At 52.2% G+C, this 16,445-nt stretch overlaps 2 protein-coding genes across 2 annotated transcripts in view; both read right to left on the bottom strand.

The window, feature by feature from the left end:
- Nucleotides 1-6,579, bottom strand: part of LOC311167106 (nuclear body protein SP140-like protein) — a gene marked incomplete at both ends in the record, with an annotated part of 36,878 nt that extends 30,299 nt beyond the window's left edge. The window contains one exon of the mRNA XM_084227920.1: nt 6,568-6,579. Coding sequence (XP_084084046.1) covers nt 6,568-6,579 — 12 coding nt within the window. The remainder of the gene's footprint in view (nt 1-6,567) is intronic.
- Nucleotides 6,580-8,677: 2,098 nt separating this feature from the next.
- The window catches only part of LOC311167098 (nuclear body protein SP140-like protein), a gene marked incomplete at its 5' end in the record, with an annotated part of 29,536 nt that continues 21,768 nt past the window's right edge, over nt 8,678-16,445 (bottom strand). Inside the window, 6 exons of the mRNA XM_084227910.1 lie at nt 8,678-9,024; nt 10,398-10,541; nt 10,744-10,821; nt 11,115-11,223; nt 11,810-11,925; nt 14,792-14,836. Of these exons, the coding sequence (XP_084084036.1) occupies nt 8,914-9,024; nt 10,398-10,541; nt 10,744-10,821; nt 11,115-11,223; nt 11,810-11,925; nt 14,792-14,836 (603 nt within the window). The 3' untranslated portion in view covers nt 8,678-8,913. The remainder of the gene's footprint in view (nt 9,025-10,397; nt 10,542-10,743; nt 10,822-11,114; nt 11,224-11,809; nt 11,926-14,791; nt 14,837-16,445) is intronic.

Raw genomic sequence — 16,445 nt, 5'->3', positions numbered from 1 at the left:
CAGTGTCCACCAAGAAATCAATCAGACGGTCCCCCACAGCGAGGGTTACCCGGGGCTCCAAGGGGGTTATTTTGATGGGTTTAAGATCTAGTGGAACCCCTGGGCACCCCTATTCTTCATCTGAACCTTCTCCATAAACTTTCATTTGTCTCCTTTCCTCCACACTTGGCTCCCGATTCCTTCTACTCTGTCTATATTCCCTCCTATCTTCACCTGAGACCCTACTCTGTGCTATCACTGGTCTCCTGTCCTCTGTGCTGGGCTCTCGATTCCTTCTCCGTCCGTATTCCCTATCATCATCTGAGCCTCTACTCTGTGCTAACACTGGTCTCCTGTCCTCTGTGCTGGGCTCTCGATTCCTTCTCCGTCCGTACTCCCTATCATCATCTGAGCCTCTACTCTGTGCTAACATCTGTCTCCTTTCCTCTCTCCTTGGTTCCTGGTTCTGTGTACCCCTCCTATATTCCCTCCTGTAACCCCTATGTGAATCATCCTGTCGTGGTGTCCTCAGTGTTCTATCCTGCCTTCTGTAATTACTGCGTCTGCCTCTTCTCTGTAACCTGGGACAACTGTCCTTCCAATGTCCCTCTTCCCTACAGAAAGCACACTGATCTCTTCCTAGGGGTTCACGTCTCTGTCCATTACTGTTTTCCCGAAACCCTGGCCTGTGCTCTCTTTGTACAAAAACTGTCGCAGGTTTCGGTCTCCTGTCCTCTCTCCTGTCCTCTCTATTATTATAAACCTTAAATGCTAAGTCCACTACCTGGGACGGACTCATCTCTGTGACGCCGTCTACCTTTGCTAACTGTTTCCTTATGTCTGGAGCACAATATGTGATGAACACCATAGTGAACAAATGAGCATTTTCTGGGGCATCCGGATTTATATCCGTGTGGTCTCTATACGTCTGAATAATCCTCTCAAGGAACTCTGATGGATCCTCATTAGCCCCTTGTGTAAGGTCCAATAATTTGTTAACATTTTTATGTTTGGGGATTCCCTGCTCCAGTCCTACCAATAAACATTTTTTATACAGATCCAACTTTGCCATTCCTCCATTGTTTGGGGTCCCATTTAGGATCTACCTCTGGGACAGCAATCTGTGGCTCTGGGGATTGGCTATCCTGTTGGTGGAGACGTGCAGCCTCCTCCCTGGCTTTCCTCACTACTATCCTCCGCTCATCTAGACCTAGTAAAACTTGTAACATCATCTGTATATCTGCCCAGTTAGGGCGGTGGGAGAGAAAAACGGAGGCGAACAAGTCCGCCATCCTCTTAGGAGCCTGCCGGTACGGGGGAACAGAGTTCTTCCAAGTTTGGAGGTCCCCGGTGCAAAAAGGACAGTGCGACCAAAAGTACCCAGCAGGTCTTCCCTCTTCATTCACGCCGGCAGCTGGCGAAGAGGAAACTGTCCTGCCACAGAGCGGTCGTTACTGCCAAATTGGGTGCCGCTCCTAGTGTGGGGAGGAGACGCCATGATAACTACCTCCCTGGAGGGCAATGGAGGCTGTGAAGCCTCAGGAATCTGTGCGGGAGGGGCCTCAGGAGGGGCCTGGTCACGTGGTAAAGGCCCTTGTCCTGAAGCCTCAGGAGTCTGTGCGGGAGGGGCCACTTCACGTGGAGAAAGCCTTTGTCCTGACGAGTTTAAGGTATTTAGCATATGAATCTCTTCCTCTTCTTCTAAGTCTGCCTTTCTGCAGTCCTCATGGGAAGGAGAACATTTATCTCTTCTCTGCACCATTATTCTAGCCTTTTTCTGCGTCATATCCCATTCATGGAGGGCGGCCTGTATCTGGTCCTGCACACTTTTAAAGGCGGACTCAAAAACGTTACGATTTTCGTCCCTCACACTGCCAATAGCTGAATCAAAAGCCTGATTTTGTCGTTGCACTTGATCCTGCATGCTTTGAAAAGCTGACTCAAAAGTCTGATTTTGTCGTTGCACTTGATGCTGCACGCTTTGAAAAGCTGACTCAAAAGCCTGATTTTGTTGTTTCATCGCTAAGTTAAGAGCTTGAATTTGTTGCAGCACATTCTCAGTATGTGAAGTACAACCACTACTTCTCATAGAAACAAAAATGTAGCACATGGCGCCTATGCACATTACCAAAAAAACACCTAGAAGCACAGACTGCAAAGGGATGGCTTGTAAACCATTCATATATGTATACAGAATTAAAATCACGTGCCATAAGCTAGGTCTAATCCAATTATTTACACTTATCAAACTGGTGGTAATATTTAATGGAAAAAGGCTACTTAAATTCAAGGCCGGAAAAAAAACTGAAAGAACTCAAGTTAGGGATTAAACTGCTGAAGTTCATGGTTGAGGCCGCGTTTGAGTCAAAACCACACCCACAACAGCCGTATGCACGAAAAAAAAAAAAAAACTTTTCAAGACGTGAAACAAAGAGTTTCACTGCGAGTCCTGCAGCTTTTATGGTGACCAACGCAAGAAAAATTACTTTGGGCTGGTCAACCACGGGTGAAATTGCAAATCACGTTGGGCGCCAAGCTGTTCATTAGCAAGGGCCTGGGTGTGGCTGCCTCTGCCGATGAACGCCAGTGAACTTAATGGAAAGAGGGAGGCTTTCACTCAGACACATAGCACATCCGAGTGAATAGGACCCCCTTCCCTGTGCGCTGGACTGGACACTCAATGACGGGTAAGATCGGGGGCAGACTAAAGAAGGCACTGGCCAGCCGCATGTCTGCGACTCCTGAAGACCTAAGACAGGCGCAGTCCCCGAGGGGCTTCATTATGATAATGTTTGGCGTTCAAATCAGACAAATGGCCTACATGCCTATAAGCCTAATCCAGGCGTAAAGCCCGCAGTAAAAAAACCCCTTCTTCTTTTGGCTGAGAACATGGCTGCTGCCTGATGGCGTCACCAACAAAGCGGTTTAACTATTAACCAGTTGGTCATTGTTCCTGCATTAAGAAGCAACATAGCAACCAGTCTATAATTATACTCTTTTCTTACTTACTCTACTTTTTCTGTTTTGTGTGAAATCTGTTTTAGGAAATGCATGATAGAGAAAATAATGTGTGGCAAAGTAGTTTCAAAATAATCATAGTACTTCTCACATGAGTCAATACCACAAAAATTAAAATGCTTACGTAGAAAAAACATTGTTCACCAAAAGTAAAATATACCAGTAGTTAAACATTAGTACTTTCTGATAATTAGTGGTATTGGAAATGAAACCAGAAAAACCAGCTAAAGAAATGCTGTTCTGTGTAATCAAAAATAATTGTGTAGATTTAGATTCCTGTAATCAGTACCTTGCGATTGTTTAGTGTCCCATGCCGTGGAACATCGATCACATGTACCTGAATGATGAAGTAGATGTCTTATGTATGACTAAACATCTCATGCTGAGACAGAATTAACTTGTATGAAATCATCCATTGTTAAAAAAGTATAAAAGTGTAGAATGATTTTGAGCAAATTACATTCAGATCTTCACTCTTGAAGTGTGTCTGCCTGTCATTTATGCCTCGAATCCTTGACCATCCTGCAGAGTTTCACATCCCTGGGACGGCCTGGCCAGTCGACCGCTGCGCTGGTCCGCGGCACCTGGGCTGGGGCTTCTTCCCCTTCTGCTCTTTCTCTCCTCCAGAGCAGTGGGCGTCGGCCTGGTGGGGACAGGCTGCTGGACTAATGCCCGGACTGATGCTTGGGCTGAGGGGGTCCCTGGGGGGGCTCTGGCTCCCTCCCACTGACTCTCTTGCCCCCTTCATGTTTCTCCCTCCCTTGTATGTCCCATTTGGGGTTCAGCTTTAGGGACCCCCTCATTGCCACACATCTAAGCCACATGCCCAAATCCAGCTTTTTTCCAGAAAGGAAGCTGGGATGTTGATCTCCAGCTGCAGGCCATCAAGCACAGGGCAGATTCTCTATGACGCGGGCGCCGGGTAAAGGAGAGTCCTGAGCCCTCGCAGGCTTCTCCAGGCCTCTGTTGAGGCTTTTACACCACCTGTAGAGCGTCAACCAGGCCCAGGGCAGGTAAGGGCCCCTGGCCAGTCCTCACTCTTTCTGGGTTCTCTGCATTCTCTCGTGGCCCCTGTTTCTCTGCTACCGCTGGTATCTCCGTGCCGCCGCCCTGCTTAGCCCGGCCTCCCAGCCCAGGGGCGCCCACTTACCCACTGACCCACGCCCTACGCCAGGTGTCCGCCATCAGGCACACGTGAAAGCCACAGGTGAGGCTATTACACGCCAATGGCGGGAGGGTGGAAAATCCTGACAATTTCCATTCACCCTGCACCACCTGTCTCTGTTGGTAGATTCCTTTTTTTTTTTGTTGATTTCTCTGTTGGTTTTGTAACGGGGGTCCCCAGGAAAGGGGGAGGTTCCAGGTTCCCTGCCCCACCCAAGGGAGGGCAGAGCTGAGCAGGGGGAGAAGAAGCTGCAGAGAAGACTGAGGAAGGAAGCAGGATGAAGCCAGAAGGAGACCTGGAGGAGGCGCATGGAGCCAAGGGACACGTGAAGAAGCTGCGCTTGCCTTTTGGTCGTGGACGGGGTGACACAGACGTGGGTGAGACCGGTGGGGAGGTGACCATGGCAGCTTTTATCTTGATTTTGATTTTGCTCTTTTTTTTTTTTTTTTTAAAGAAGCAAGGTGGGGTGGGGGTGGGCAGAAGGGGTCAATCATATAGTGAAAGATGGTGAGTTTATTTTATTTTTATTTTTTTGTGGGACCCTCGCTGGCGGCCGGGGAATGAACCGGCGGCGCTGCAGAGGCTGCGGGCAGCCTCGCAGCCCAGCGCTCAACTGCTGCGCCACCAGGGGAGGCCCTGATTTTGCTCTTTTCCTTCTGGGCTTGTCTGGTGGTTTCTGACCCTTTTCTGGGGGTCCCCACTGGAAGGTGCTTTAGACTCGGGGCAGGCTTTGGGGCCTTGCTCTGGGCCAGTCCCATTTGGATGGAGTTTTACCCACGAGGGGACGGGTCACTTTGGGTGCTTGATTTAGAAACTAGATTCTTTGCCTTTCCTGTATTGTTTCCTAGTTTTATTAAAGTTCCTTCCCAGTAAAGTCTCATGTTTTGTGTTGACGCAGCAGATGGCAGAACCCCATATAGAACAGGCAGGTTTGCGGGGTTTGGGCTGCGCCTCTCCCTGCCCTGGAACAGTTTGAATTCAGGTGGGGGACAGAATACGCTTGGCCGATGACACACTTTACAGGGCCGAGCAGGTGGGTGTGTGTCCTACCCCTAAAGTCTTGTCCGCCTGTGCCCAGGTGGGTCAAGAGGTGGGGATCACACACCCTGCAAGCGTGTGCTCGTAGCACAGTTGACCGGCATGGGCTCTGTGGGCATTTGGTGGAAATGTTTCAGATGTAGGCACAGGGGTGAGGGGGAGCCCCCTCTTCCCGCTCAGTAGAAGCTCTGTGACTAGGCAAAGGAGCTGTGGACTCCGGAGGCTACAAAGATCGTCAGCAAACAGAGGACCCTTAGGAGAAAATGTGGTGATTTCTGTAGGGAGGGGGGTGACGCCTTGGGAGGGGGGATGGGAAGACCCATGGGGCAGAGGAGGACGGGTTGGAGGTTGAGGGGCTTCAGGGAGTGGGGAAGAGAAGGGGAGCCTGGGGGACTGCAGGAAGTCCCTCTGAGCCACTGAGAGGGGGTCTGGGGTCACCTGAGAATGGCCCTGAGATCACCCACAGTCCTGTGCACCCCACGGAGGAAGGAGGCGAGTCCAGGTCCACATGCTGGGTCACCCCCAGAGTGGGCACCATCACCCGTAGCCCTTCACTGGGAGCCCCGGGCTCACCTCAGGGCAGCTGGTGACGTCCTGTAACCCCGTCACAGACCCCCGGTGTGGAACAAAGCAAGGCAGGAGCCTGAGGCTGCCACCCCATTTTTCATTTGGGGCCCTGGAGTCTCCACCATCTCGGGCTGGGCACCCCTTCCTCATGACCTGGCTCCAGCCGGGTCTGCACCCCCTCTAAAGGTTGCGCCTGGCGTTGCAGCCCCTCCCGCCCTCCAAGGGCTTTGAGGTCTGGTCCAGGAAACCGAAACTAGAAACTCCTTTGCCTGAGAGTCTCTGAGCGTCTCCAGATGAACAGCGGAACAAGGCACCAGAATCGCCTACTGCCCACGGGGGGACCGACTGGGGGCTTGGGCTCTGAGAGGATTTGACATCTGGCAGCTCAGGAGCGCACAGGGCTCGGGTCGGAACGGAAAGATCTTGGTTAAACGTTGTGAGGAAGGCCCAGGGCACCCGATGCTGTTTCCATCCCGAAGCCCTCACATGACCATCCTGGACACAGACCAGCTCACGCCGGCCCCTGCTCACCCCGAGTTGCATTCCCCTGGGGCAGCCACCCTCAGCCATGCAGGCGTGTGGATCTGCCCCCACGCTGCATGTGTTAAATATCCAACCAGCTGCAGAAAGGGATGGCGTGGGAGGAATGTTAAAGAGAAGACCCGGGCTGAAAAGAAAATGTGCGTGTCTAGCAGAGGCTGCCCGTCCCCGCTGGGTGGGGAGTCCTCACTTTCCCCCACCGGGGGCCTCTCTACTGCCAGGCAGACCTGGAGCTCACGGGTTTCAGCGTCACCACTCACCTGGATGAGCATCACTGAGGCACCCGGATGAGCATGCCAAGCTGCTGATTGATTGGCCTGTATGGGTCGAGCATGTTTAATGTTCTGGGAATCCGGGTGCGGTGGTGTTTCCTGAGTGAACCCCTACTGGCACTTCTGCTGTGGCTGGAGGACCTGGGACCGGGCAGTTCTGTGTGGACTGGCCCCAGTGGAATCAACTAAGGCTGCAGGTCAACCCTCCCCTCTCCAAAAGCCGAGGTGTCAGCGGGGCTGGGCACACCAGAAGCAGGACGAGCGGAGGGGGCAGTGGGAGCAGCAAAGGCTGGAATGGACAGTGGATGAAGCCTTTGCAGAGCCCCCACGTCTAGTATTTCTGCAGACTCTGCCACGCCTGCACCCCGAGTCCTGGTGGCCTGGATGTCGTGGGTCTTAGGACAGCCAGGTGGCGCACGGGTAACGCAAGCACCTGCTGGCTGGTCCTGGCGCCCTCCCCCCAGCACAGGGGAGGAGCCCACTGGGCTGTGGGTCCCTTCTTTTGGGCTGTAGGTGGGTGCTTCTCTCTGGTGGGGCACCTGGCAGGACCTTAGGGTGACTGAGCAGAACCGAAAGGGTGGGTAGGCACACGTCGTCTTCTGGAGCCTCAGAGACGGTGAGACAAGAGGGGCTGTTGACATGAGCCTGTGCCCTGGGAAGAGGCCCAGTGACACTGTCCTGCGAGAGGGCACAGGGGACGCTGCCTCTAGTCTGTTTCCAGCGCGGCCAATGCGCACCCCAGCCCCTTTCTCGGAGGGCCCCAGCCGCGCTCACAGACACCAGCCAAGCTGCTTCAGGTCAGCCTGGCACCTCCTCCCCTTCCCGACACAGGCGACCTGGGGGCGTGGGAACGGGGTCCTGCCAGCCTCCCAGGGGCTCTGGCAGCACGCGGGAGAGGAAAATCCCAGTTGCAGTGGCATGTCGGACCAAGGGCCTTCAAGGCGGATGAAAACCGTCAGACCAGGGCATCTGTGCAGAAGTGCCAGGGGCAGGTCTGAGGGCATCTGGTTAATGACACTGCCCCGCAGAAGCCTTCAGGCAGGGTCTGAGCCCACTGAACAGGCATTGCCGATTGCGCTGGAACCAGAGGAGGGGAGTGCACCTCAGCAGGTGGCTCGTGTGTCTGGGCCTCGGCTCCACTCCTGTGTCCTCCTAGTGCCGTGGCCTGGACATGGGCTCAGGCTGACGTCAGTGTTCCCCAGGCGTTGGCCAGAGGCCCGGTTAGGGCTTAAGCACAGAATGTGAGGTCCTCTCTGTGCTTTTCTCCTTTCTAGGCGTCCCCCTTTGCTCCCCAGAGAGCCTGACGCCCCTGGACTATTTCACCTGACCAGAAAGGAAACAGGTAGAACTTCCTATCAAAATATTTGCCACCCCAGCAAGACCGTGTACTCAGAGCCGTGGGATGATTAACAGGAAGTGTCTTCTGCTGGCTGCTTCTAAGTTTCCATTTCCCTGCAGAGCTGGCTCACTTTTGTTGGTTTTCTGGTAAACTCGGGCAGTTGTTCTGAATATTTGCCAGAAGTCAGCAGCTCACTGTGCAGGGTCCTCTCCTGCAGGTCAGAAACAGAACTCCCGGGCCTCCCTTGGCGCAAGGTGTTAAGTCGCAGCGCTACGGAACTATCCACAGCCACCGCAGCACGAGTTCGATCCCCGGCCAGGGAGCTGACCCACATGGTGCAGCAGACCTCTCTCCTGTCTCCCCCTCCGCTCCCCTCAGCAGCCTATTTCAATAGATCCACCTGTTCTGCTCCCCACTCTGTCTCTGGTGAATCCTCTCACCCCCCACAACACTGGCCTGTACCCCAGCTCTTTTATGCATAAATAAATAAAATGTTTTATAAAAGAAAAGAAACAGAACTCCTGTGCTCATTCCGAAGCACCTAGCCAGCCCTGCCCACCCTCCCCAGGATCCTGCTCGAGACCCCAAGTGTCCTCAGTCTCCCAGCCCCTGTCACACCAGGAAGAGAGTGGCTGCTGTGCAGCACCAAACAGAAAGCAGCCCCCATGGAAGATGCACCAGCCGGGACTCCAGCACTGAGCCCTTCCCTGCCCACCAAGCCCAGAGACACTCGGCTCAGAGTTTCATAAACAGCTCAGAGTTTCATAAACAAAACAGCAGGGCAAGAAAGCTGCCTGGGGAAAGGCATGAATTATTCCGTTTTAGGTTGACCCTGGGGGTAAGAGCTGGCCCGAAGCCAAGGAGGTAGAACCTCCAAAGACAGGGCTTCGCAGGCCCAAAGGCAGATCTCTGCAGGAGTCAGCAGCGCCCCTCACCACTGCCTGGAAGGGCTATTCTGAGATCTGTCCAGAGATTTCTGAGGGCATCCAGGGCGGTCACTCCGCTGGGGGGCTGTCCTCATTTGTTTCTTGAATAGCAAACACTTCCTTGAAATTCTTCTCAAATTCTGCCTCCAGTTTAAGGCCCCTGAGGCCAAAGTTAACGCTCTGAAAAAAAAAAAAAAAAAAAAAAAAAAAAGTGGTCCTCATTGTTTGTGTCCCTGGACACCTTCCAGGGAGAAGGAGCAGGACCTTCATCTTAAACCAGTTCTACCAGATCACACTAAAACTCAGGCAGCTCAGGGAGCTTCCTTTCCTCAGAGCATGCTTGTTTCTTCTCAACTAGATAGAAACAAGAAGTGACCCCCACACTCGGGGACCCCTTTATTTGGTTTGGGTTATTCCCCTTAGTGAGTGTTAGAAAAGTAACCCACATTTTTAAACAGTTCAAAGAGAAGAGTCGAGCTTCATGGGTCATTTCTGTCCCCTCTGGGGGTCCCTGTTAATAAGTGGCCTATTCACAGCAGGGATCTGGAAGTGGGGGGTTCCCAGCAGTCTGGCTGAGGGGAGGTGGTGGAGGGAAGAAGCACCAGGTTACTTCAGGAGACAATTCTCTCCTTAGGAGGTGGAGCAGGTGGATCTCGACTGTCCCGTGGGTGCCTTTGTGGAGGGGAATGAGCTGTCAGGGTGTACCAGGGTGGTCTCTGGGGAAAAGGGAGGTTCCAGGTCCCCTGCCCCACCTGTGGAGGGAGGGACAGAGCAGGGAGAGGGGAAGCTGGAGAGGAGACTGGAGAAGGAAAAGGGAGCAGATGGAAGCCGGGAGCCCTGGAGCAGGCAGGCAGAGCACAGAGACATGCACAACACTGGGCTTGCTGCTCAGCCTGGGACTTAGACCCGGGCCTTGGGGGACAGGGAAGGAGAGACTTGCCACAGACGGGGGTGAGACACCGGTAGGGAGATGAACAGTGGCAGCTTTATCTTGATTTTGATTTTGCTCTTTTCCTTCCAGAGCCTTCTGGCTATTTCTTCCCCTTTCGGAAGGGTCCCCACCAGCAGGTGCTTCAGGTTTTTGGGTTCAGTGGGCCTGCTCTGGGCCTACCCTGTCGGGGCTTTTACCCATGCGGGGATGGGTACCTTTGGGTACTTGATTTAAACACGTTATTCTTCTTCTTGTCCTTGTTGCACACTAATTGTAGTAAAGCTCCCTTCCATTAAAGGTCTTATGCACTAGAAAAGACAAACTTATGTTTTGTCTTGATGTGGTAGATGGAAGAACTTATTTAGAGAAGGGAATTTTGGGGGTTCTGGGGTGCCCCTCACCATGCCCAGTAACAAGGGGTGTGAGGTTCTTGTTGTAGGAACCCCTGCTGAGTCATCACTCTCCACAGTGAGCTTCCATCAGAACTGAGTCACTCACTCCAGGGCCCCTCTCAGACAGGGCCTGATGGCATAAGGGAGACTGTAAAGTCCCCCAGGCACCAGCGTGAGGGGAAGACCAGCTCCTGGGAAGAGAAGGTGCTGGAAGCAGGGGCAGCACAGACCTTGTAAGACACCTTGTGGTTTCGGAAAATGAGGCGCATGTCCCGCACAAACTCCTGCACTCGGGAGTATCCCTGCTTATTTAGCCTCTTCTTGATTTTGTCCAACCACATGGGTTCCTTTAGTTTTTGAGAAACTTCCTTAATCTGGTGAGAAAAATAGATCAATGGGACAGTTACGAACACACTCTGCTTCTGCAAATTCTCACAAAACCCAGCAGAAATGCAACAAGGTCAAGGTAACAGCGGCTCTTGCCCTTAGTCCATGGACATGGATCACAGTCCCCAGGACCCAGGTCAGGGTCAGGTGACCTCTGCCCGCCTGTTGTCATGGCTTCTTGTTACTTACATAATAATGATATGGAATCCTCTTAAAAAAGGAGCTTTCCGAATGGCCATAGACCTTCATGAGGAGCAAGGCACATTTCTGCAGGAGAAGGGGACTGTGAATGGAGAGCAACTTGGAGAGAATGAGCCCCTATGCATGTCCGGGCAGAGGCGTGCCCCAACAGTCTTCCAGAAGTTTCCCCAAACATGTATTGGTCTAGGACTTGGAATGGCTGAGCTTGTTTTCAAGCAAACAAGTCTTGGTGTGTTCAGCCTCCTGGAGGCCTGGCTCCAAGATTAGGCTCCCTTGGGTGCCCTCCCCCTCCTCCTTGGCCCCTGTGCCAGCTCCTGGGTGAAGGGCAAAAGGAGGTTGGGGGTTCCCAATGCACTCACCGACTGCTCCTCAGGCTGCATCGGCCTCGCCAGGACCTCAGCCTCCCCACGACGCGGCTGGCTTCCCGAGGACTCATTCACCTCGCAGAAGGTGCAGCTCCACGGGTCCCTGTGGGTGGGCACAGGTGGGCAGGGGAGCAGCTGTGGAAAGAGCCCCTGCTCCTATGGCCGTAGCCGTCCTCCGTGAGCATGGCTGGAGGGGACACCTCCCGTCTCCAAGCTCCGTTGTGGGGCCTGAGACAGTGGCCTCCTCCCAGCAAGGGTGGCGGGGGTGGGCAGCACGTGGAGGGACGCCTTTGCTTCCCCATCTGAGCTGCAGGGAGCCCAGGATCTCTGTCCCCCAGGCCTGCGCGTCAGAAACAGGTTTGGTCCCAGAGGTGCCCTGGCGTCATCGGAGCGCGGAGAACAGGCCAGGTTCCCTGCCCCGTCTAGCGCAGCACCGGACGCAAACAACTGTCGTCTCCATTTCTGTGAACGGGAGTCCATGCTGGAAGCTTCTAGGTTGGGACAGCGGCCGTCTGGATACCAGCGATTCCGGCAGCAGAGGAGAGGAAAGAACCGCCCTCCCGGCACAGCAGCTGACATGGCTCTCCGGGGACCACCCTCGGGCCTCGGAGCTCCCGCTCTCTCCCATGCCCATGCCAACTCTGCAGGGGGGACCGGCCCTCACGGGGTGGGCACCGTGTCTCACAAACCTCTCCGTGTCCACAAGGGGGATGTGACAGTCTTCGTGAAAGGACCTGGGACAAGTGTCGCAGCACAGCAGCAGCCCTCTGGCCCCGCACACCTCGCACGTGTTAGAGTTTTCTGGCTGGAAGGTAAAACAGTGCCCGGAGGCCCAGTGAGCTCACAGCTGGCAGCTCGAGGGGTGGCGCCCGCCTGGGGGGGCCTGCATGGACTCTCAGCCCCCAGAGCCAGGGAAGGATGGCAGGGAGCAGGGATTTCAGGAGAGGACATCCTGGTCTGCGGTGAATTCAGGAGGGAGGCTCCGTGTGTCGGGCCTGACAGCTTCAGACGGAAAAGCTGCCCCATGAAACCAGAGATTCTATCCCAGAAAGACTGGCGACAAAACAAGACAATGTCATCGGAATCCGAATCATTGTATTAACCTTGCAGATCAAACCAGGTCCTGCAATAAAGTGTTAAATTTATGTGCCCAGAGCAGCAAGACTAAACTGACTCACAGAAGGGGGATATATTGAAAATTAAATGAGATGGGATATATTTGTATGTGTGCAAAGTAATAAGTCACACAAATCAACAGTTACTTTGCATCATGTTCTGGGTTTCTGGGTGAAAATATTTGTGTTGGATGAATTGGGTTCTGGGGATTTCTTTTGTGTGCAAATGGCCGCATATAAGGAAACGTTAGCCCAAAGGGATGTCTTGCCAGGTGCTCCCACTCAAAGTTAGGGGATCTGCAAGCACAACCTCTGAGGCTGCTCTGGCACGCAAGCATAGCTCATTTTTCCTCTCAGGGCAGGCTCCCATAGCTCACCATCATTCTCCAGAAAGAGTGACCCTCGTCCCCAGGAGAATAAGGACAACCAAAGTAACCAAAGTTTAAGAATCTTGAATCCATATCTTTTTAACATTTATGTCTCCAGCTCTTAGTTTCTCAGCCCAGCTGCACATAGAATGATCCAGGGAAGAGTGTAAATTACTAGTTCCTGGTCCCAGGGGCAGTGATTCTGACCAAGTTGGTGTGGGGCGGATGGGCTTGGGTATTGTTCTGAAGCCACACAATAAGTTACTTTGAGTATCAGAGTCATCTGGGACTTTCCCCACAATCTTAATGCCTAAATCAGCTCAGGAGAATTAAATGAGAATTTCCCCTTGGGTGGGTGGCAGGCAATGCAGCCTTTCAGAGGTCTTCAGGGGATCCCAGTGTGCAGAGTAAGCTGAGATCTAATCTTGGCAGAATCTGATTGTCAAGGTATGTTCTGAGTCAATGTTGAGTTGACTTGTGGTATCCGTCCCAGGGGGGATGATTTACACAGATGAGGGTGCTCTTGTTGGAACAGTTGCCACCCTCCCGTGGGCAGTTGGACCTGATCCTTCGTGTCTTCATGCACCCAAACAAGCCTCACAAATACTGGACTCCAGAGCCGTCCAGAAAATTGAAGATTCCTCAGTTGGCTGAGGGTCAACATCACTGTGGATACAATCGAAATGTTTTGGGAGGATTGTTTGGGAGGTAAAGTGTGTATAAAACTATTTGTCCCTTTTCTCTTGGATGTCAAGTGTCATTATGATTGCATGATGTCCCATGTGAGTGCTGCCCCCTGGAGTTGTGGAGAGAAATCTGTTAATAAGATAGGATTCAAGATTCTTAAACTTTGGTTACTTTGGTTGCTTTAATGTCAATCTTGTTGCAGTGAAAGAAAGCCATTATGATTTAGCTCTGAGAGTGAGGTTGCCCATAATTTTGGCAGATTTAAAGCAGGAAGCCATATTTAAACTGAGTGAAAATGCCCTGTGATTGCCATTAGTGATGGTTTCAGCCCCCTGAAGGCTCTGGGGATTGGGTACAGGGTTCTATAAGGGACCCACTGGCCTGGCACATGTCTCTCTGCAGGACTCACGACAGGACCCACCCTTGAACACAGCAGCTCAATCTGGCCTATTCCTTCTGACTCATATATGTTTTTTTTTAAGATTTATTTTCTATTTATTCATGCATGTAAGAACTGGGGTGCAGGCCAGAGGTGTAGGGGTTGGTGAGAGGATTCACCAGTGACAAAGTGGGGAGCAGAACAGGCAGATCTACTGAAATATGCTGCTGAGGGGAGCAGCAGGCAAGACAGGAGAGGTCTGCTGCGCCTTGTGGGTCAGCTCCCTGGCCTGGGATTGAACTCGTGTTGCAGTGGCTGGCAATATCTCGATAGTGCTGAGACTTAAGCCCTTGCACCACCAGTGAGGTCCCAACCATCTGGCTGATGTTTAAAACATCCTTAGCTCTGCCTGCACCTGGAGTGAATGCCTGGGTTTTCCTTCTACCACCTTCTTTAAAATGCAGCCACCCCTTCAACCTTGCTTCTCACCGCTCATCTGCAGACCAGCTGTGGCCATGATCACATCAACCTCAATTTTAGAGGCCACAGTGGTCTAGAACTTGGCCTCGCACACCCGCTTTCCAGGGGAAATGAGAAAATGGGAGTCTCCACTGGACAAATGGAAAGGAGCTTTTGCCCTGAGACACACCCCAGTACCATCTACCTGGCAGGGTTATGTGTCTGTGGCTCTCTGCTCATCTTTGCTAATCTACTGAGTGTGAGCCTCAGGGGAACATATCAGACATAGACGATTCACCAAGGGGAAAGGCCTGGGTTGTGTGGAGTTCCAGGTGGGGGTTAAAACTTACATAAAGATCAGGCCTCCCCGGTGGCGCAGCAGTTGAGAGCTGGGTTGCAAAGCTGCCCGCAGCCTCTGCAGCATCGGTTCGATCCCCGGCTGCTCCCCAGCCACCGGAGGAGGGTCCCACATGGCACGCAGACCTCTCCTGCCGCCCGCTGCTCCCCTCAGCAGTGTACTTCGGTCCTTCTGCCTGCTCTGCTCCCCGCTCTGGCTCTGGTGAATTCTCTCACCCTCCCGCGCTTCAGACTGTACCCAGTGCTTGTATAAATAAATAAATAAATAAATAAATAAATAAATCTTTGAAAAAAAAAAAAACTTACATAAGGATCAACTGAGGGATAACCGAAAGAATTCTGTGTTTTCCCCTGAAAAGAGAGAAAGATTAAGTGACAATATTGAATGGGAGCTTGAATTAACCACTTATTAAACTGCTGCCTGTTAAAGGATTCTAGTCACAGTCTACTCAGTCTACTCAGGGTTTCAGTTGTTTGTATGGCCTATATTTGGGCTAGAAGTCTTCCAAGTGCCAGGCGCCACCTCATGGCCCCGTGAACTTCCTTCTCTGGCTTTCAGACACAAGACAGACCTTTGCATGGTCATGTAGGAGTCTGGCCCTGTTTTCAATGATGGAATTAGAGAAAATGTCCTCCGAGGGGCATTCAGGCATTTTCTCTACACCAGAGGGCCTCGTCCCATGGGAGGAGGTGCAACGAGTGTGTCGGCTCAGGACGCATCACCAGCAGCAGCCCCAGTGCAAAAATCCCCAAAGATTAAACTGCATCCCAGGCTCCCAGTGCTATAATTCTTCCAGGAGGCCACCCTCATCTCCCCTCCATCCAAATCCCCAGATGTCAGCTGGCTGACTATTCAGAGGTCACTGACTGCCACCTACTAGGTTTATGTTGCTTTTGCTTATCCAGTAGGACCACCTGGCCTCCTTCCCTCCTGGGATCTAGGCACCTGAGCTTACATGTACAGTCAGGACAGAGAGGTGATAGACATGTGTGACCCATGGGAGAATGACCCTAGCAGTGGCCATATCACTGCCCACCTCTCTACAAGGCCTAGAGGCCCGTTCCCATCACCCCCATGAGTTATTCTTCCACGTTAGACAGTGAAGTTGAAACAATCCTTAAGGTCAAGGATATTATTTCAATCTTCTTCAATGTCCATTGAGGATTAGTCCCTGAGGGACCCAGGCCTAAATCAGCCCATTGAGAACAGGCCACATTTCTTGCCTCTTTAAATAAGCACAAAACACAAAGATTGTGCTTGATTATTATTTAGTGACTGAATAAACAAGTATTGTTTTGCTTAGGAAAAGTGATTGTTTGCTATCTCTAAGCAAATATTACCAAACAATAAATGGTTGTTCCAGAGGAGTGTACTGATCATTTTAGAACATGGCAGCTGTCACTGGGACATGTGCATGGCCCTTGTCAGGAGACAGGAAACTGTTGTGGTTACCAGAGTGACAATGAAGTTTCTGGAGACCATTGGGCTCTGTCAAAACTCGAGATGCTCTGGGAGGCACAGAGGGCCCCTGGGGTAGTAATAAATCCTGGGACCTCTTTGGGAGGCTGTTCTCCTCATGGGAGACTTAAGATGTCTCTCGGCCGACTCAGGAGAAGGCAGAGGCAATAGCAGCTTGTTGCAAACAATGTTGTGCTCATGACTCAGGGTAGATATTGTACATAGGAAGCTGCCAGTTCACGTGGGTGATCTAGACTGAGGGGGTATTGATGCCTGGAGAATGGCCCCGAAGCTGGTTGTTAACAAACTCACTAACAAGGGCAAACAAGCGTTTCCCTTTGGGTAATGCTGGGGATGAAACGTCCCAGAACTGATAGCTCAAACCATCCACAACATCAGGTCATTTAAAGGCCTGGACCTCAAATTGCTGTTGGAAGGTGAAGTCCTATTGGCCAACTAAGTGTGACTGAGCTGAGAGCTCTGTGAATGTCTCAACACCTA

The sequence above is a fragment of the Talpa europaea genome, assembly GCF_964194135.1.
Source record: "Talpa europaea genome assembly, chromosome: 1".
NCBI lineage: Eukaryota > Metazoa > Chordata > Mammalia > Eulipotyphla > Talpidae > Talpa > Talpa europaea.
Note: the sequence above shows the minus strand (reverse complement) of the source record. Positions and strands in the feature narration are given on the sequence as shown.